Source organism: Nelumbo lutea, chromosome 6 (assembly GCF_056320005.1).
Source record: "Nelumbo lutea isolate HS-2025 chromosome 6, American lotus-T2T, whole genome shotgun sequence".
Classification (NCBI taxonomy): Eukaryota; Viridiplantae; Streptophyta; class Magnoliopsida; order Proteales; family Nelumbonaceae; genus Nelumbo; species Nelumbo lutea.
Window position 1 is genome coordinate 26895258 of NC_142689.1, and position 22178 is coordinate 26917435.

At 36.4% G+C, this 22178-nt stretch overlaps 1 protein-coding gene across 10 annotated transcripts; it reads left to right on the forward strand.

Moving 5' to 3' along the window:
* The first annotated feature begins 739 nt into the window (after positions 1 to 739).
* Positions 740 to 21510, forward strand: LOC148848131 (UMP-CMP kinase-like). Of its 10 annotated transcripts, none has more exons than XM_088950076.1 (9): positions 740 to 1399; positions 3612 to 3665; positions 4150 to 4204; positions 7850 to 7967; positions 8074 to 8230; positions 9976 to 10056; positions 10138 to 10245; positions 10460 to 10525; positions 21160 to 21510. In XM_088950076.1, the coding sequence occupies exons 1-9, from the start codon at positions 1325 to 1327 to the stop codon at positions 21172 to 21174; spliced, it is 729 nt and encodes a 242-aa protein (XP_088806202.1). In that variant the 5' UTR covers positions 740 to 1324; the 3' UTR covers positions 21175 to 21510. The 10 variants fall into 10 exon arrangements, with proteins under 10 accessions (XP_088806202.1, XP_088806203.1, XP_088806201.1 ...); XM_088950077.1 differs by having other exon boundaries at positions 21163 to 21510; XM_088950075.1 differs by having other exon boundaries at positions 832 to 1399; positions 3600 to 3665; positions 21163 to 21510.
* Positions 21511 to 22178: the final 668 nt, after the last annotated feature.

Below are 22178 nucleotides of genomic sequence, written 5' to 3' on the forward strand. Positions count from 1 at the left end.
ATTGGTACAATAACTTATTTTTCAGATATTTATTATATTTCCTTATATAAAATAACTTATTTTATAGTATCATATAGGCCCATGCATGTCCTAGGGTCCTCAAATGAGAAAGTGTTTCGAGGATATATTTGGAAAACAAAAACAACATTATGTGAAAGGATTGGTGTGATGCGTACAATATTAAGGCTAAATATTAAAGAATGAACCAAATGCTTTTAAAGTGTAATTTTTTGTACTTTACACTTCAAAAGTAGCGTTAAACGCTCTCCCATAAGCCCCAAGAGATTCAATCCCAAATAAATATTTAAAATAAATGTAAGTAGTTTGGAAAAGGGCCCCGAACACTGATAAATAATCATTGAAATAAATACTTATTTCTAAAACTACTTATTCACTAAATATACCCAAATCTACAAATTATCATACCTTAAAATTATGATAATCTCATTACAAATTATTATACCTTAAAATTAGTGGGACTCATGCATCATTAAAGAAAAAGTGAAATAACCACAACTTATAATTAAAGAAAGACTGCAATACTGATTAAAATAATTAAATCTTTATTTTAATAATAATTTGTTACAAAAATCATTTGCTAATTTAATAATTATCGTACCTTAAAACTATCATAATCTCATTGCAAATTATCATACCTTAAAATTATTCAAGTCCAGCAGCTCTAAAACCACACGTGGTTACCTTAAAATTATGATATGTCGATTGGTTACAAGTTACAAGTTTTTTCGGATTTATTACTCACGGATCCGAGGATGGGACACCGTTTACTAATAAATTAGCCCTCGAGACAAGAAATCGGATTTGTTGCTTACAAAAGCGGAGTTCACATCTCCGCCCCACAACGTCCACAGCATATCCCTGCCGTGTATGCTGTAGGATTAATCTCACAAAGCACGCCTGACACTAATCTCACAGTACATCGCAGCCATGCATTCAGAATATCTTCACAGGATTAATAACATCTCGTACGAAAGATATCCTCTATAAACGGCTGAAAACGCTATGACGTTGGAGCGAGGAGCAAATCGGATTCTTCGATCCACCAATTCCATCATCTCCTTTAAATACAGGTCGAGCAAGCGGACGGACCAAAATATCAGATACGGTTCGCTTCGAACCCGAAAAAGTTGCGTGCAGTGGATGTTTGGAAGAACGTAATTTCATTTTTTCACGTTTCCCCACATACATAACGACTCATGTGGCGCGGAAAGTGTTTGAAGAAAGGTCGCTTTGAAAGCTGAACAAAGCCGAAAAGGTTATACCCAGCGAGAAACCACGACGAGCCAGCGGGTGAGCGAGAGAAATGTGGAGAATATGGAGACGAGTTGGTTCTCTTTCTCCCCTGTTTTCTTCACCTAAATCGTCTATTCTTCGCCAGGTATGGTAACAACCTTTCCTTTTTTTTTTTTTTTTTTCTTTCTTTTTGGTTTGTACCCTTGAGCTTGTTTTAGGAAGGAAATTTGAAGTCTGTCTGAAGTCCCATTTTGTTTGATCGATCAATCACTGCTTTAGTTGATGAACAAAGAACTAAGAACTAAGAACTAAGAACAAAGAACAAAGAAATAATTTCTTAGAGCATGAAAAGCCCCATTTGACTGTATTTAGAGACCAGGGCGTTTATTTATTTATTTTTTCTTTTTTGGTTTGTGCCCTTAGCTTGTTTTAGGAAGGAAACTTTGAAGTCTGTCTGAAGTCCCAATTTGTTTTATCGATCAATAGCTGCTTTAGTTGATGAACAAAGAACAAAGAAATAATTTCTTAGAGCATGAAAAGTCCCATTTGACTGTATTGAGAGACCAGGACGTTTATTTTTTCATATATAAAAGATTACTCAATTTTGATATTAGTTTCATTGGAACTCCAAGTAGTCAATGTTATCTCTATGCATTATACTTATCATGTTTAGGAGTTTTTTTTTAAATTTTTTTAGAAAGAGAGAGCTATTAGTTAATATGGATTTTTGAAATTTAATGTTTGCATAAGCTGTTAAGTGTATGTGAATTAGATCCCTTCGCAGACTCTGGATGATTGGCTTGATTCATTGAGCCTCTCGGTATTCTCTGGTTTTTACTATCCTTCCAAACAGTTCTCTAGTGCTTAATATAATATTGATGACAATAATTAAAGAAGGTGGCTTTCTTGTCATGCTGTTTCTTGTAGAATGATGCTACGTCTAAGAGCCATAGTTATCAAGGTGATGGTTAGACAAGTGCCTTAGCAATGCCTAGGCAACAAGGTTTTTTTCTGGGGCACGCCTTTATATCACATCCTTTTTTTGCATACATGTTTGGCGCCTTTCTTAGGCAAGCAAAAGGGCAAGGCTGCTATGATGCATAAAATCATATATGTTGTAGAGTGTTGTTTTATATTTGTGCGCTATGATGCATAAAACCAATAGCATGTTAGTATGGTATTCATTATTTATATACTTGGATTCAATGTGTTGTAATACTTGTTTTCTTGAATTCATCATGCTACTATTTTGTTGCTTTTTTATTTGTTTAGACTATTGTTATATGAAAATTCATGATTTTAAATATACCATGCTAGATGCTACTTTTCTGAATTGAATTGATTACATTTTATCTGGAATATTGAAATTTATGATGAAACATGATATTGCCTTATGAAATTAATAATGTAATGCCTCTTCATATGCAAAATACATCCTTAGTGGCTTTGTTTTATTATTTTCCATTACAACATGGATCATACCTAATTAACTATAGGTCTTATTTGCCAAAAAAAAAAACACTACTTAACACTTAGGCGGCAAGACAGTACCCTGCCACCTAGTCTCACTTTGCTTTCTCTCTATATAACTATGTAAAAGTTGATTTTGATGGAGTTGCTTAGTTGATTGTTTATTCTTTTGAGTTTCTGGACCTTCTGTAGGTAGCAGATTTCTTCACTTAATATAAGATTCACCTCATGGACATCATTGGTGATGTTTAAAATCTAGTTGATTATCACCAGTATTGGAATTATAATAACGTGGTACGAGGTAAACCTTGGTATTAACTGGAGCTGCCTGTTTCGGATTTTGGCTAATTTTGGAGTATGTCTGCTGTATGAGCATGCTGATACCAGATCCTTTAGAACCATTCTTGATATTTCATCCATGGCTTCTGAATTTGGCATTTGCATGTGGTGCCAGATTTAGAGAATTTGCAGTTACAACTTTTTTCTTTGAAGTTTTCTTGATAGAACAGGTAATAACTTGTCCCAAAATGGTGTACTGTGAACTAGAGGTCTGTTGGATATGAATTCTAATAACGACTGATTTACAATTAGCTGAAAATATCCCTTTATTCCATTGATCCTCTTAACTGCCTGTAATGTCATTTTTAGTTTTATGGATTTCTTTCACTCTATGGGTTTTTGAGATGCCAAGTTCTATTATAACTTTGCATTTATCACATATCAATTTTGAACATGCATTTATGTAGACATTTGCTTTTCTATTTTGTTCTGACATATTTTTTTTCCTTTTGCAATCATAAAGTAAGAAATTTTATTGATAAAAAGTATTGTTACTTAAACTCTATATACCTAACTTGTTTCTTTCTTTATTTGAGGATTTGATACAGGCTCCATATAGATTGAACTTTCTGGGAATCCTCAGCACAGAAAATGGGACACCGGTATTCTTTTGATTCAATTAGTGATTGCTGCTTATTTATTTTGAGGCTTTTAATGGTTGAATTCACTTATCATATTGGATGCATTTTTCAGCAAAAAAAAAAAAAGAAGAAGAAAAGAAAAACATAGTTGGTATATTTAACATGTTAGTCTAATGAGATCCTATAATTCGGATTGTTGAGTATAAAAGAAACATCATGTAAAACTGTTCTTTTAATCCTAAATTCATGTCGAACAGGATTTTTCACTATTACATATAAAACAACTAGTTGTTCTTGTTTATTTGCTTTTGCAAAAATTATCCCGTTTCATAGATGATTTGACTTGATTTTCTTTTTCTCATTTGCTCCTGGAGAATGAATACTGTCATTTGTTCCCCTTTCTGTTCCCTTTTTCATGGAAGCCACTACTCTGCTTAAACATATGGCTGTTTCACTATATTTTATGTGTGAGAGATGTATCCTCATCTTCCTCTTTTTGATGTAGGCAACTATTGGATTTTTCTCCAAAGAGAAAACCCCCTTCATAGCTTTTGTCTTAGGTAAGCACCACACATTCCTTTGGTGTCTGGGTTTGTTTATTTTCTTATGCTTAAACTCAAACCCTTTTACTTAGAATTTTTTTAGAAAGTAACGTAAAATTTGTATATTACCATAAATCAAACCATGTCCAATGAGAAGCTGTAGACTGGGCTATAAAGCAGTGTCTATCTGAGAAAATCAGCTTGCAAAAAAGTGGCTGCAAATAAAAAGAAAAAGATCTATATGGGAATCCTTCAAAAGGCTTTTGGATGCTTATCTACAAGCACAACATCCCTCTTGTGTTACTCTTTACCTCCTTCAGATTCTTCTGCTTGTTCTTAAAAATTCTCTGATTTCTCTCTTACCTTATATTTCTTTGCTCAGTGACTTCTCTCTTTCCATATTACCCATAGGACAGAAGCTGGGAACATGCTCCATAGAACTTTTCCCCTTTTGCTCAAACCCTGAATACACCACTTTGGAATATAGATAGAACTGATTAAGGTAAAACCCCTTTACACTAAAAAATATTTAAAGACATCAACCACAACTTAATAGGAGAAATGACAGTGTATGCGCAGATGATTGGAAGTTTCTGGACATCCTCTTCAATGGACGCAGCAGTCACCATTTCAGGATTGTTCCACTTCTAATAAGGATGTCTGCTGTGAAACATTTCCCTTTAGCAGCTGTCCATGCAAAGAAAGCCACTTTTGAAGGTATGTATTTGGACCTTAACTTAGAGCTTGGGAACATAGTTTCCTCATGCACACTAATCTTATTGTAGGACAGAACTGAGAACCTGCCCTACTTTTTCCATTCCCAAACTCTTGCATCCTCTCTCTACTGGTTTGGCTTATCCTGTAAAGAAGGTTTGCCATTGGTTCAATCTCCCAATCCTAAATATTTCTTCTGAACTGGGGGTGCCATATCACCCCATTTCCTTACTGCTCATAGCAGTCCAGCACCCGTGATTCCTTATCTTGAGAGATATCAGACAAATTCAGGAAAAAACCTCCTCCAAAGTTGTACTTCCATACTTGCTGATGATAAAAAAATTCCCAATTTTATGTTGAATTCCTTTTTGAAAGTCATCATATGCTTTCTCTATCCCATTCCAAACTGCACAACCCATAGGAACTGAAGCTGAACCAGGGTCCCACCTACCGTTGCCATACTTGTAATTATCTGCTTCTGGTTCTTTATTGAATCTCCAAAACCTTTTACCCCAATGACAAGCTTAAGGGAAAGGCCTGTAGTTGCATTCCTCATGACTTTAGGTTCAGTAATAGGATATTTAGTTTTATATTTTATTTTCATAATATGTTTAAGATAACACTAAAATTTAGAGTAATACTCCAATGCTTTTTTTTTTTTCCATACTGAAAAGGGTTTTGGATCATAGTTATCAAGGTAGCATTTAGGTGATAAAGCATTTTTTTAATTGTCTTGTGCCCCGCCTTGGTGTCTTATATGGGAGTTGTAAAAATTTTAGGTGCAGCAGTGTTAAACTGTATCATATTGTAAAAATAAGGTAAAAGGGTGTAAAAGGGCATTATAGAAAACTGATTTTTAGTGTAGAGAGCCATAAAATGGGTTCAAGGGAATGAGAAGGTAATGTCTTCACTGCAATAGGACTTTAAATAATTGCCTTCATTATGTTTTTTTTTTATGAATATTACTTTGATGCCTTCATTATGTATTCTTTACAAGAAGCCTTTACTTCTCCTTTAATTTCCATGCATAAATCAAAGTACATCTTTCTATGTCAGGTCTGGGGCTTTGCCCCTTAGTTCTTTTTCTTTCTTAAATCCATTGTAATCACTGCCTATATTTCTAACTATAAACAGAAAAGAGGTTCACTGCCTATATTTCTTCTTCTTCTTCTTCTGTTTTCTCCTATTCTTTGATTTAATACACATGTGCACACATTCTTTCTGCATCTTCCTTTTGCATAATAGAATGTGAATGGGCTCCATCTCCTAATTTTTCTCATAGGCTGTGTATTTTTATTTTAATTCTACTCTATTGTTTGATCTTTTCATGTTAAATCACTTTTAATATTTCCTAGTTGCTCCACCCAATTGGGAAACAAGCTAAAGTTAACCATATTCTTTACATAAAATCCTTAAAAAACATCACTGAGTTGCCAAGATGACAAGGCACTCACCTGTTGCCCAGCCTTGACATGCCACCTTGACAACTTTGTTCTGGAGCCACTAGCCTCTGTCTTAACTGTTTATGCTTTGTTAATGAATTTATGAACAAACATAATTTGTTTTCTTGATGGTAAATAAAAAAGAGGTTATCAAGATTGTAACCAACAAAGGATAGCCTCATCAATAGAGGTGTGAATATATCCTTAACTTGATGTTCTTTATGTGATCACTGGTGGGAGACTGGATTGTTTGTTTGTTCACTGCCCCAGCAGATCCAAGATCCTGTCTTTCTTTCTTAATGTTCTGAATGAGAATTCGGTTTTTCCAAATTCTGTGAAAGATCAATGGAGAGCTGGTTCACTGGTGGCTTGAACAGTAAGGGGAGAAAGCCCAAAAAGTCATTGCAGCTGCTGTTGTTGGGTTGGTTTGGGTGAAATATGACTCAAGAATCTTTGAGAATGAATCTCATATGGAGGATGAACTGCTAAAAGGAGCTGTTTCTATGGTGGCATCTTGGATATCCATTGGATAACTGTTGAGGAACACTCCTTTTTTACATTTTACTGTTGATACTTTTGAGCTGACTATGAGGTTCTGTTGATTCCTTCTTTTTGTGTGGCATAACCTATCATAATTGATGTACTGTTCACTGTGTAGTGTTTACGGTTCTCAGCCTTTTGAGCTTCCTTTTTGAATGAATATACATTACCTTTTCTTCAAAAAAAGGAAGAAATAAATAAAAGAGACAGAAATTAAGGAGATTGACAGGGTGAATGAGATATCTTTTTTTTTTTTTTAAGAATCAAATAAAAATTCATTAAGAAAAGATAAAGTACAGCAGGAGGTGATAAGACATCACCAGAAGCAAGAAGCACCCACAGAAAAAGAGATTGTGAGTTTTACATGCTTGAAAATGTTTTATATGCTTGATTTTATTTTTAAATTTTCATTTGAATACACTTTACATGTTATGTTTATGTATTTTAATTTTAGATAATAGGTTTTTTAAAACATTTATTTTAAAATTTAAGTTTATATATTTTTTATTTTTTTTTGAAAAATTGGCATTTTTTTGAAATTTCTGACTTTTTTTTTAATTTTTTTGCTTTTTTTTTTGTATTTTGCCCATTGCTTCAGAAAGGCGTGCACCTTGCCTTGTGCCTTGTGCCTCGGGCACAAATTGGCCACTGTGCCTTTTTTGTGCCTTGCGCTTTTAAAACACTGCCAACAATAAACTACAAAGTCAAGACACATTAAAAGCTCAAAAAATACAGCAGAACCAATCATATTCAAAAGAATGCATATTTCAAATTGCAAGAAAGAGTGTTTATTAGATAGATGAGGTGGTTACATTCCTATTGGTATTGGATGTACGACTTTGTAAAAAAATGTCAGACCCCAAACTTTTTTATGTTTTATTTGATTTTTTTCCTTGGACATTTTGTTTTCTCTTGCAATTTGTTATTGTGCTGTATTTGAAAACCAAATTTGGTCCCATGCTTTCAGGTGGCCCTGGCAGTGGAAAAGGTACACAATGTGCAAAGATTGCAGAGGCCTTTGGGTTTACACATCTTAGTGCTGGGGATCTGTTAAGGAAGGAGATATCATCCAATAGTGAAAATGGGTATGTGATGATGCTTATTATCTTCACTCTGATGAGGGTTTTTCGGTTCACATGCACGCTTAAACTACCAGTGGCTCTTTGATGGTCGTTAGAATTTTGTTTGCAGTGCGATGATCCTTGCCACAATTACGGAAGGAAAGATTGTTCCTTCAGGAGTGACAATTAAACTTATTAGGAGGGAGATGGAATCAATTGAAAACAATAAGTTTCTCATCGATGGCTTCCCTAGAAGTGAGGAAAATCGTATTGCATTTGAACGGATTGTGAGTTTCTCTGTCCACTTCTTTTGAACTAGGGTTTATGGAACTATATTTCCCTCTTCTATTCTGTCCTTCAGTATTTTGCTTCTCTTTTTTCATATACTTGATATAGATATTGAAACAAGGAAAGTGTCCATGGAGAAACAAATAAGTTTTTCCATTCCTAGAGCAGCCTGAACAGTTTCAGAATTTTTGTAATGATAGAATATTTATTTGTATTGTTACACTTTATTTATTTTTTAGTTAAAGGTGTCTTAAGATTTGGATTTTTTAGAGTTTTGTTGTTATTTCAAAATTATTATTTATGATTTGTTGGGCTTACTATTTATAGTAATTCTTGCAATTACTATTTATAGTATTTTTTGGTATCTTTAAATTTAGTTGGTTTTAGTGGGATTACGAAAGGTTTGCTATAGTTGTTTAGGAGTCAGAATCCTTGTGTTCATCTGGGTTACCCATGGGCTTCTCTTAGTTTTAAAGCATTAGAAGTTGTTTTAGGTCAGTTTCCTTGTCCAAGTTGGAGTTTGTAAAGGGAATAAGTTGAGTCTATAAAATATAAATAATTAAACAGTCATTGTTATTGGAGTTGAAGAAGAAATAAAGTTTGGTTTAATTGATCAAAAAAAAAAGTTTGGTTTAGAGAATACTGGTTGTGCTGGGAATTTTGGTGGACAGAAAGCTGTCTAATTGCTTTTCCATCTTCATTTTTTCAAGTTTATACAGCACCATTCCTCTTGAATCCTAGGGATAAGGACTATACCCTGTGGACTCTTTGAATGCAGTTGAGTCTTTACTAACCTTTTACTTTGGCATAAACTGCAAATTGTTCCAGTTCATAACCAAAATATTTCCATAATTAGGTTTATGATTTTTTTTTTTGAGAAAGGTTAACTGAGACAATTAAGTTTATGATTTTGTTCCAAATACCATAATTATTGATCCAATGGATTATGACCTGACCATGTGGCTCTTTAGTGCGATTGAAATTTCTGTTATCTTTTTCTTCACATAAACTGCAAATTGTTCCAATACCTAGCAGAGTTATTCCGTAACTGACTTATGATGCTGCCCACTCAAAGTATTATAATTTTTTTGAGAAAAAGTACTAACAATGTGTGATTTTAATTACCTATAGAAACTAAGGATAGTGCACTGAAACTGATGAAAAAAGGACAGTGCAGTGAACCCTTTGCACTAATTTTCCTTATAAATCCTAAATCTAGCACAAACCCCATTTTGTATTAATTAATTTTTTGTCAGTTAAAGATAAAATATATTTCTTTATATTTTTTCTTGTTTTATTTTGATCGAGAAACATAGCTTCCTAGAATCATGTTCTTTGACTTCTTGGAAATCCTGATGGATAAATATTTAACTAAATAAGAATAAAAATAAGAATAAGAATAAAAATAAAAATAAAAATAAAAATAAAAATAAAAATAAAATCAGAAGTGAACTTTAGAACTATGGATTTATGCAAAAGTACAAAAAACAAAGGGAAGTACCTATTTCTGTAATTTCCCTTTGTATTTTGGCCTTGTGTAAAGCAAAGGGAAATTATAGAAACAGGTACTTCATCCTTGGCAAAGTTCTCCTTAACTAATAGTCATTTTAGAAGTATCTTCCCACAAATTTCAATTGGAGTTTTTTTTTTCAAAGCTTAGTTCCATATTTGCTAATTGTAAGTGAAACTTATGAATGACCATTAGACCATATTAGTAATTTTTATTTTTTTCCTGCTTGTGCAGACTGGAGTTGAACCAAACATTGTTCTATTTTTTGACTGCCCTGAAGATGAGATGGTGAAACGAGTGCTAGGTCGTAAACAGGTATTTGGCTTGCATTTCTTCATGCCTTTCTGGAATTTATTTTCTTGATTAAAGTGTGACATTTTTGTTGTTTTGACTCAGGGACGAGTTGATGATAATATAGACACCATTAAGAAACGCCTTAAGGTGTTTGCAGCATTAAATCTTCCTGTAATAAACCACTATACTCGAAGGGGCAAAGTTTACAAGGTGTTATTTACGTATTTTGTTTTACCGAAATTTTTTAATATTATTTATCTTGCTGCTTAATTTGGGATATAGCAATTAAGGCTTGAAACTATATCCCATTTAACTTAGTTATATTCTCTTCTGCAGTTCATACAATATTTGTTACCATTCATACATGTTATTACTTGTTGAGATTTATGTCAATGTTAATAGTAACATATACAAATGCATGCAGATCAATGCAGTAGGAACAATAGATGAGGTATTTGAAAAAGTCCGACAGGTGTTTGATGATTGTAAGGTATATCTTCTTTTCAATTTATTTTAAATGTAAAGTAATTGCGTATTTTTTAAACAGTTAGGGGCAGGAATAATGAAGTTTAGTCTGTCCAATGTAAATCATGCAAAATTGATAGCAACTTGCAAAGTTTTCTGCATACCATAACTCCAAACTAGCATGACAAATATTGACAATATTCTTCTAATGGTCAGAACATAATAATCAAAACAAAAAAGAACACACAAATAGATAAGTTAATGCATTTTTATCTCAGTTGAAGCTGTTAAATTTGGGATTTTTTGGCATATAAGTGAATTACAGTGCGAACAGCCTTAAACAACTCAAAAAATAATGAAAAATGAGAGGAATTAGTCTGGATTAATTCTGGATTGAAGAAGAATAAGATAGGAGAAGAGAAAACTAGGGCTGAAAGCAGAAGAGATTGAATCTACCAATCTCTAATTGTCACCCGCTTTTATTAGTAATATAATAAATAAGGAAATTACAAAACTGACCCTGTTTGAATAATAAAAGAAAAACACTCTTATAACTCTGCCGCCAGTATACAATCAAAAGCATGTGACTTCTAACACTCCCCTTCAAGCTGGAGCATAAATATCATAGGGCTCCAGCTTGCTACAAAAGTGATTCATCTGAGCATGGCTTAAACCTTCAGTGAAAAGATTGGCTAACTGATCTTCTGACCTCACATAAGGAGTGACAACTTGTCCACTTGAAAATCAAGAACATACTTTCATTGTGAAAAATGAAATAGAGCAGCTTTTGGTTAATTTACTTACAAACATAGGCTAAATGGAAACTTAGGAATACACAATAAGAGGGTAAATTAAGACATGGGTTAAGGGTAACATTACTAATACCTGAGATTGAGGATGTGGTACCATTAGCTAGGATAACAGACTGAAGTATAGATGGAGGAGATAGGGGACTAAACAAATCTGGAGATCCAGTCATATGGTCTGAGACTCAAGAATCTATAACCTAGGTAGTAGACTTAGAATGAGAAGCGAGGCAAGCTATACATGTCTTGACAAGAGTGGTGGTGTTTCTGGAAGAAGACATATGATGAAGTTTTTTATATTCTTCACGAGTGGTAGATGTATTTATAAGGTAAAAGTCTTCATACTACATCCCCTATTGAAGGTTGATGGAGGGCTCCTCCAAAGGAGGGTCCTGATGTGGGTTGACAAATGGTAGGCTGGGGGGGTAGGATCATTGAACCTATTTTTCATGGTGGACCTTCTTTTGCAGGGATAGGGAGATAACGTGTAAGGAAACCTAGATGAGCGAAGTTGTTTCCTCCATTAAAGTTGGCCCAAGTTGTTCCTATGTTGGTTGGATGGAGAAGGCACTGAAAACCTCTTGGACTTCCTTAAAGCCTGTTTTGTCGATTCTATGAATGCTAAAGGTTTCTCTGTAGGTGATTTCCATCATTGGGCGGTGAAACAATGGAACACCCCTTTTGGAGTTTGAGTAAGGTAAATCTTCACCAACAAACAATGGAACACCCCTAAGAATTTGGAAAATGGGAGCAAGGAACCATTTCGGCAAACTTCTCCATTTGGAACCTTGGCTTCCCAATCTTGCCTTTTGGCTGCTGGGAAAGAAGGAATCCTTTTCTTGGTTAAAAATCATGGGTCTTCCTCTACAGCTTTGGCCAGAGAACTTGGTTAGGAAGATTGGTGACTTTTGCAGTGGATATGTGGAAATGGACAACTTAGAAGAAGCTAGGAACACAGAGTGGGTTAGGGTGAAGGCACAGTGGTAGGACCCCCTTCACTCGTGGCCAATATCATTGCTGGGGAAGACATTTGGACAATCGCTTTTTGGCTGGAGCTAACCTAGAAGTCAGAGAAGGTGCGGTTAGATTGGTGGATTGGGTTGATGTTGAGGATGACTGGATCTCCATGATGTTGAGAGGAGAGGATATAGGTGAGGTAGTGGCTACAACATTAAAGAGGAAGGCTATTAAAGATGGCAAATGCCCATTATAGGAAGAAGTTCTTGTTTGGTATTTGCTAGAGAAAGGGTTGCTGAAGGTGGAGTTCCTGATAGGGGTAGAGAAAGGCGATTCCTGCCCCCCTTCCTGAAAACTCCACATAGCAGAAAATTGGGGCAGTGATAGGTAGGGGAGACCTAGGCCATTTGGTCTCTGTGGTTTGTCAGGCCGCTTTGTCAGCAAGTGGATCTAAAGGGCATGCTAATTCAGATTTCAAAATTTGAAAGTTGCTTGGAGTCAAAGATGAACAGGTGGCCTGCCAATTGGACATGTAGTGTAAAAATGCCCCGAAATTTACTTATAAGAGGAAATCTGTTTACCGCCTGTCTAAACGATCCAATGGTGGGTAGACCGAACTTCGAGGTACTCATGTTACTGATCCAGTCCAAGGGGCCCTGAAATTTACTTATAAGAGGAAATCTGTTTACCACCTGTCTAAACGATCCAATGGTGGGTAGACCGAACTTTGAGGTACTCATGTTACTGATCCAGTCCAAGGGGTAGTGGGCCAACAACTTTGTTCAATTGATACTTACCTATCAGGCCAACTGCTTGAGCTGCAGGGGAGAACCATACAAACTGACAAACCGGCTGACTCGAATCTCATAACCTGGATTGGGGAGAGGGGGGGGGTTAACCCTTCCCCTACCCCTGATAAGGTGGAAAGGATCCCTTTGGTCCCCACAGAGGAAGATTCCATGGCTGCCTTCAGTAAGGTGAGGGAGTGCCAAAGGAGGGTTAGAGAGCAAGGTGATCCAATCCCTCAATTTCTTGACTCATCTTGGGGCATGACTTTGTGATTACTCCTGCACATTCTATAAATCCCTTTGAAGAGGAAACACTGGAAGTTCCCCCTTTGGTGGTGGTAAGGCAGAGTGGTGTGGATGAGGTAAGTGGGTGTGTTTCTAATCCTGATTGCTCAAGGGATAGCCAATCAGGAAGGAACAAAAGCAAACCCTCTTAACAAGGACATGTTGCCATGGGTTCTTTTGAATTTTTTTTTCTTTTGGGGATTTTCTGGGGGTGTTTCTATTAAAGGCATGGAGAGAGAAACAGTGGAGCTCTTGATGGAGAGTGAGAAGCGTTTCATAGAAGAAATGGGAAGAAAGGGAAGGAAAATTGACTGAGAACTTTTCTGTTTGGTTTGGGGGCTCAATAATAGGACGGGTGATTCAAATACTTCAGTCAGGGGGGGGGGGAAAGCAAAACCTCTAATTTATTGGAAGGGGTTTCTCTTTCTTAGAAAGGCATCATGAAGAATTTCTCTACTTTGGCTGAATCCTTTCCTTGCCACTATAGCCTTACCCGAAACAAAGAAGCTCCCATCTTCCTTGTCCTATCCTCACATCAGTACAACTGGAACCTAGACTTTAGAAGACCTTTGAGAGAAAATGAACTTGAGGAAATATCTAGATTCCTTTACACTCTCAGAGAAGTGTACCTTTCCCCAAACACCCCTGACACTTGAGTCTGGACCCTACACCCAGCAGGTAAGTTCTCAACCAAATCCTACTTCAGGGCTTTAATCAAGAAAGATCAGGTAACTGAACTTTTCCCGTTTAAGACAGTCTGGTGCACTCACATTCCCTCCAGAGTTTGCTTTTTGCGTGGGAAGCCAGTCTGAAGAAGATCAGCACTTTGGATCTTCTCTAGAAAAAGAACCAAGGAAGGTCCTATTTATCCCCTCATGTTTGCTGTTTGTGTGTAAAAGCCAGGGAATCAGCCAATCACATTCTGATCCACTGTGAGGAAACCAGAAAATTCTGGAATTTCTTTCTCAATTATTTCAATTTTAGTTGGACATTCCCCGAATATGTGATAGACTATTTCAGACAATGGACAGCAAGAAAGTTAAGCAAAAGAGGAAGGGTTCTATGGATTTCCATAGCACATGCCATCTTATGGAGCATCTAGGAAGAAAGAAATAACCGAATCTTCAACAACAGAGAAAGAAACTTTGAGGGGCTTTTGTCTATCATTTCTCATAGAATTTTCGTTTGGACCTCCAACTCAGAGCATTTTAAAGGAGTACCGTTTTCCGACCTCCAAAGAAATGCTGCAGAATTTCTGTTCTCCAAACACCAATCCTTAATCCTCTCTACCCCACATTCTCCTGTGGCGGAAGGGGAGATAACCTTGTACTTTGATGGAGGTTCGTTTGGAAACCCAGGTGCAGCAGGAATCGGTGGAATTTTTAGAAGAAGAGATGGCACAGTTATTTGGGCTTTTAGTGGACCAATAGGGATAGCCTCTTCAACAAAGGCTGAAATTATGGCAGCACTAACTGGAATCAGGATTGCGAGAGATCTGGGTTTTCAGAACATCACCATAAAAGGAGATTCAGCAAATACAATCAGGTGGCTAGCTGACTCTGGCAGTGGGCCATGGGCTTTAGCTCATTTTTTGACTGAAGCAAGGGATATCCTTCTCAACCTAAATGCACAGCTGGGTTGGATCCCTAGGGAGCTAAACACTGATGCAGATGGTCTAGCAAAAGCTGGTGCTCACAGGGATGTCTTGTTTAGTGATAGTTCTCTTCCTACTTAACTCTTGAGTTGTAACTTCTGTGTACATCTTCTTATCTACCCTCTATTTCATAAATAAAGTTAACATCTTTTTTCAAAAAAAAAGTTTCTCTACTTTCTTGGAAGGGATTTCAGTCAAGATCGGTAAAGGGGATAGAACTAAATTTTGGAATGACCCTTGGTGCTTGGATGGCCCACTAGCTGATTCATTTCCTTCCCTTTTCCAGTGTGCTTCTAACCAAGATTCCTCAGTGGCTGTGAGTTTCTGTTCTTCCGGAGACTCTGTGATTTGGACTCCTCTTTTTAGGAGGAACCTATTTGACTGGGAGTTGGAAGAGATTATGGAGCTGATGGATCTTCTTCAGAAGCAGAAGATAGACCTGTTCTTGGAAGACAAATGGTGCTGGAAATGGAACCCGGATGGTGAATTTTCTGTCAAATCCCTAACTTCCAAATTGTGCAGCTTGGCCCCCACTAATTTCCCAGCTACTTAGATCTGGAATCTTACAATGGCCCTTGATAAATGCCTTTCCAGATCTAATCTTGAGAGGCGGGGCATTCAAATATTGGATCTTTCTTGTGGTCTTTGTGGGTTTCTTCCAGAATCTACAGATCATTTGTGTCTTCACTGTCCGATCTCCTCCCAGGTGTGGGAGCACTTTCTCAAATCCATGGACATCAGTTGGGTTATGCCTAGGTCGGTCAAGGAGCTACTTTGCTGCTGGAAAGTAAAAGGCCTAAGTAAGAAAGGAAAAGTAGTGTGGAGGACCATCCCTGCAGCAGTTTTGTGGTCCATTTGGACTGAAAGGAACAGCAGGATTTTCTGTAATAGAGTTAAAAGTCCTGAAGATATAGTGCAGAGAGCAGTGGGCAAGCTGAACTCTTGGGTTTCTGTTACTGAGGAGTTCAGAAATCTGAATTTGCCTTTTTTTTTATTTTGGTCTCACTCCTGTTGGAGCTTGTAACTTTGTTGCTCTCGACTGCCTTCCTGGGTCTGAGTTCTGTCTGTATGTTCTTTTGTTTTGAATAAAATTACCTTACTTTTTCCAAAAAAAAACCTCTAATTTATTATCTCCTATTGCAAGTCTGAAAATAATTTCCTGGAATGTTAGGGGCCTTAACTCAGGAAGAAGGAGGCTGGCTATTTTCTCCAGTGTTTTAAAAGCTCAGGGTGCAAAAGGAGGTTGGCTATTTGTTCAAATTTGAGGATATCAAGAGCTTCATCCTCACAGCTGAAAGAAAAAAGAAAGAAATCCGCTTTGAGTCTCCTCACCTGGAAGGAGCTACTCGGCTTCCATTCAACCGTTGCCCAAGTCCACTCATCTTCCACATCTGGTTCAGAGTTAGCAAATCGTCCAACCAAACTTCTTTTGAGCAACTTTAGCCAATTGAGAGTGCCTCCAGTTGAGCTAACAAACACCTCTCTCATCTTGCTGTTCCTAGTTCTTGCATCACCTCTCTCAGTTCGGTAGGACTAGCTGTCTTCCATAGGCCTGCTAAAAGCTCCAAAGAATATTCCCATCAGCTTTGATGAGAACATTACCTATGCCTCTCCCACATCCCTTCAAAGGTTACCTTCCTTATTTGGACAGTGGTCCATGGTATGTGTTTAACAGTGGACAGGTTGACAAGAAGAGGAATGCCTCTGTCTAGCTCTCTTTGTTCTTTATGTAATGAAGTTCCAGAATCCATAAACCACCTCTTCATTCACTGCAAATTTTCTTACCAGTTGTGGGAAATGGCAATATCCTGCTTTGGTTTTCATCTTTGCTTTCTGGAATCTATGCTTCAGCTTTTGCAAGGTTGGTCAGCTAGGGGTCTGAAAAGGAGGTGCAAACTATTGTGGAATACCTTTCTGGCTGTTATCTTCTGGTCATAGTTCACAATATTGACGATATTCAGCGATATATCCCCGAAATATCCCCATTTGCTAGGTGGCGATATGAAATCTTCCAGGAATCTTTTTTTTTTTTTCAAAATATCCCCGATATTTTGCTGATATGTTGGCGATATTTCATATTTCATTGATAGACTATATTTAAAATTTGAACTTTTAGAATATTATTAAAAACTTTTCAATATTTAATCATCGTATTTTTTTTTATAAATATTTTCCTAAAAGAACCAACAAGGAATTGGTGATTGTATAATTGGCTTACTATATTGATATGATTAATTTACTAAGTCACCATAATTCAAAGGAAAAGAAAAATGCATATTAACTATAAAAGAGACATACCTATTATGGTCTCCTAATTTTTCCTATTTGATTTATATAGTTTTTTTGTTATGGTTTTTTTTTTTGATCAATAACACTTTCATTAATTCATCAGTAGAAAATTTACAAGTGGAAGACAAACACACTTATCTTCCAAGAGTCACAAAGAAAGTTTTTTTGTTATGGTTTTGAGCTTAAATATGCAATTATGTTTATTCTAATGATCTCTTGAAGGTTTATTAAATATATTCTATGTTTCTAGAAAACTTTCCTGATTTTTTAGATTTTCTAAATATCCTAGCGAAATATCTCTGAAAATTTTCAAACTCTACATGGCAAAATGTTCATCGATATTGAAATTACGAACTATGTTTCTGGTAAATTTGGAAGGAAAGAAATCAATGCATTTTTTTATCATGAAGTCTCTAATGAAGAGGAAATTAAAAGCAATCTTATAGGCTTGCTCTGTTCTTGGCTGGGTGTACAAGGAATATTTCAGGGGTGTCCAACTGAATTCTTTTTTGCAAGTTGGACCCTTTTTTGTTTGAGCTTTCTTTTTGTATATTCCCATTGTACAGGTCTTCATTGTACATGGGCTGATGTACTTTTGCTTTTATCACTACAATTCTTTACCTTCAAAAAATAGATACCAACTCCTCCTTTCCAGCTCTAGAAGCAGATACATCATTAACAATAGTTCCTTGGGTAGGATCCTCTCCAACTGGTGCATGATTTGCCTACCTGGAAGGTGGACCATGCAAATCGTAACAATAATTAACTAGGTAGTTCTCTTGCCCACTATGACTACATTCACATATTGAACCATGTCCACCAATACCTCTACCCCTAGCAGCACTTCCTTCTCTACCACCTCCATGTCCACCTCTGGTTCCATGACCACTAGCTATAACACCAGCACCCCTACCAGTTACCACAAACACCATTACCACCTCTAGTTGCAACTAAAGCAGATATCTCAGACATGGGAGTACTATTAACCTGTGGATTTGAGACTCTTCTAACTTTGGAGAATACTTTTGATAAAGCAGAATATCACTACTACCTGGAATTTGTGCATGAATTGGTTCATATTCAAATCTTTACCCTGAAAAGAAGCGTGCAACATCCAGATGATCCCTTTGTTGTTGCTGCACTTTCAAATCAGTTGATAGAATAAGCATTTACTTTATTGCGTGGATTTTAAAGACTGGAGTAGTATTCTTCCACATTCTTGTCCCCTTGTTATAAAAGAAAGTAATCCTGATAAAGTTGATAATTTCTCGTCATACATTATCCTGGCTGGAATATAAATGTCTAGCATGGTCCCAAATCTCCTTATTAGTGTCAAGGAACATGAGGTTACCACTGATGTGAGGCTCCATGCTTCCAAAGCCATGTCATTATCTACATGTTTTATTGCACCTATTCATTATAGCCAGCAGTCCCAGACTCTGGTTTAGCATCTTTAACATACTTTCAGTTATCCTTAGTGGTTTAAAGGGCATGCCTTAAAATTTGCATCACTTAGGCCCCAGGCGTATCATTTTCAAAAGGTGTGCACCTGGTTTAAAGGGCATGCTTGAGGTGCCTTGCATTAAAGTCCAAGTGTGCGCCTTTTTGAAATTTGCGCATTTTGCCTTTTTTTTAAGCCTAGTGGCTAGACTGGGTGCTCTGCCCCTGAACCCCAACAAAGCCTCTTGTGGCAAGCCCACCCCCTATTTGCTAATGTTGTTCTTTCATTCATCTTAATGAAAGATATTTTTTAAAAGACAATTAAAATTATAAAATCATTTTTTTGTATGGATTAAGAATTTAGGACCCTAACATAGACTTGTTTGGGCTTGCCTCAAGGGGCTTGGTAACAAAGGCGGCTTGTAGATTCAGGAATGCAAAGTATGTTATGTTTGATTGAAAGTTTCACATGCTTGTACATGTTATGTTTATGTATTTTGATTTGAGATAATAGGTTTTATTAAACACTTATTTTAAAATTTAGGTTTATTTTTTTAAATTAATATTATGTTTTAATATGTTTATTTTTATTTTTTTCATTCTTGCACCTTGCTTTGAAAAAGCATGTGCCTTGCCTTGTGCCTGAGGCACAAAATGCCCCTTGTGCTTTTAAAACACTGGTTTTCCTTTTCCACTGAGAAATACCTCAACAGATTTTTCCCATGGTACATAATTTGTACCATTGAGTTTTACCGAGGCCTCTATACAGCCATAAAATCTGGTTGCAACACCATACCCGATTTGATTTCACGACATGTCAATGCCATAGCAAAGAATAATCTGAATACAAAGGAACACCTGAAACTTCTTGTAATATTGGCCGATCTCAGACACACCAAAAAGATTTATCACCAAACCACTTACAACCATCAAGACACTGCACATACTAGAATAATCAGAAGTGGAAGGAACCAACCTGTAACATCCTTCAAATTGCCTCTCTTCCAACAGCCAAGTAGAGGGATATTAGCACACCATGAGATCAACACAACTCAACACCAACTGAGACATGAAAGCTTCCTTTCTCAAGTGTGATTAGTCCTCTTGTCTCTTTTTGAAACTTATAGAGACCGAAACTGGTATACATTGTATTATTGGGAGAACCAAGAAATCTGCCTAGGCATTCAAGGGTGCTCTGATTCCATGTGAACATCCTTAAATGGATCAGAAAATAATGAAAAATAGGAGGCAGTCAGTTTGGATTAATTCTGGATAGAAGAAAAATAAGATAGGAGAATTAGAGAAGAGAGGAGAAGAGAAAACTAGGGCTGAAAGCAGAAGAGATTGAACCAACTGATATCTTACTGCCACCCACTTTTATTAGTAATATAATGAATACGGAAATTACAAAACTAACACTGTTTAAACAAAAAAGAAAAAAGACTTATAACCGTCGTGCCGATATACAATCAAATGTATGTAATTTCTAACATACAGCAAACTTATTCTTTGCAAAAATTGCAACTGGATAATGGAAAATATGTTTCTGCTGTTTGGCCATGTGATATGAAAATTAATGAATGCAGTAATGAGAAGAAATTTGGTGCAAGTTGAAGGTTCTAAGAAAGATTGGAAGGCCAAAAAGAACCTGGGTGGTGGAAAAAGAAAATTTTAGTTTTCCTTAACAGGAAATTAAGGCCATAGTTAACGCCTCTTCCAAATGCTATTCTGTCTTTGTCTAATGCAATAGCTTAAGGCATGTAGCATGCTTTTTGCAGCAAGAAGGAAATTCATTATTATATATGATCCATGGGAGAAAAAACATTACGGTTGAAGGGATAGCAGTACAATGTCTTACCCAAAGAAGAGGATGGAAATGAAACAACTAGGAAGGAAATCCAGAAACAAGATATATGTCAACTAGATTCTGTAACCAAGGAAAGCATCCTCAATCAACTAATAAACCACCTGTTAACTAGTGCAAGAATGTCAACTATAATAGAATCACAAGGCCTGACAAAACTGAAGAATACAAATACAATCTTACTCTAGGGTGTCTCAATGTCTCCATCAGTACCTGAGGATCCTGTCCTAGTACCCATCAAAATTGAACCTGATAGGTCCTTAAAATGGTGAATGATTGGTGACTCAACAATGTTGTCTGTCTATGGTTGTGTGATGAACTAGCTATTAATTCCAGCCTCTATGTCATCAAATGACTATTTTCTGAAGTCCTTTATAGTCAATACGCATCACCCAGTCAGACAATCTAATGGTGACCAAAGTCAATAATCATTGTTGAATCCTGGATCTTGTTTGAAATATCATAGCTTTAAAGGAATTTCTTTTTTTTTTTGTTTCTGAAAATTAACGAATATGCTGTTATACTATATATATGCCATTTTTTGAATGAAAATGATTGAATTATGTCTTTGTGCAGCAGATGATCAAGTGAAAATAAAAAGACGAAAAAATATTGGAAAAGGCGACAGGGGGGACTGATCCTAGTTATTTTTTGTCAGTTTCCTTGCGTCTCTTCAAGGAGTCAGCTTGATCAATAAAGTTTGCCATCTTATTCTGGAGGATTTGGCTATAGAGGAAAGAAAAATAGGAGAGAATACGCTCTGCTCTCAACGTTACATTGTTTTTTGTTCTTATTTTTTCCCCTACTTGATTATTAATGTATAGCTTTAGATGTAACGATGTGCAAGTGCAACCACCCTCTGGCTTTGGGGGAATTTTCTGTAGCTTGAATTCATCTTTTGGTATCCAGCTCTTGTTCAATGGTTAATAGCCTCTTCCCCAATTATTTTCTAACAAGAAACCGCCAAGAACTGAAGAACCCCATCGAGCAGCTTTCATGATTGCCCCATTCCTTATTGAGCTAAGGAAGATTAATTAGATTGGATCAAGCCGGCTTCAATCAGAACAAAGCCCGTTCCAACAGCCTTTACATCCTTGCGTTGGAAATATCTCCGTAGTTACGTGATTTATTTCATAGGTGATATTCCCAAGGGGCTGCTGGCACCGACATGCTCTGATAGAAGCCGAACTCATCCACGCGTATGAAGAGTTAAATACATATATAATTTCAAAATAATTACATTTTCTGCAATAACAAATATATTTAATTATGTAACTATATATTATCTATATAATTATATTTATGGATATGTAGAGTTAAATACATATATAATTTCAAAATATTATCGGCTCAACCCAAATACTGAATACAGGGAGGCAGAGGTGGGGAATAACTTTTTGCGACGTATGTGATGTAAAGAGAGGCATAAGTGACTTGGCCCAGTAATTTTGCCAAACAAAAGCCCCAGACGGTTGACCTGTTTGACCCAGACGGTTGAACCAATGTCCCGCCATTCGGAGGGAAGAACGGATCAGTCCGGGTTGGTTTTTAAAATACCAGTTTTTGATTGATACCACCAGTAAGATTTTGTATCA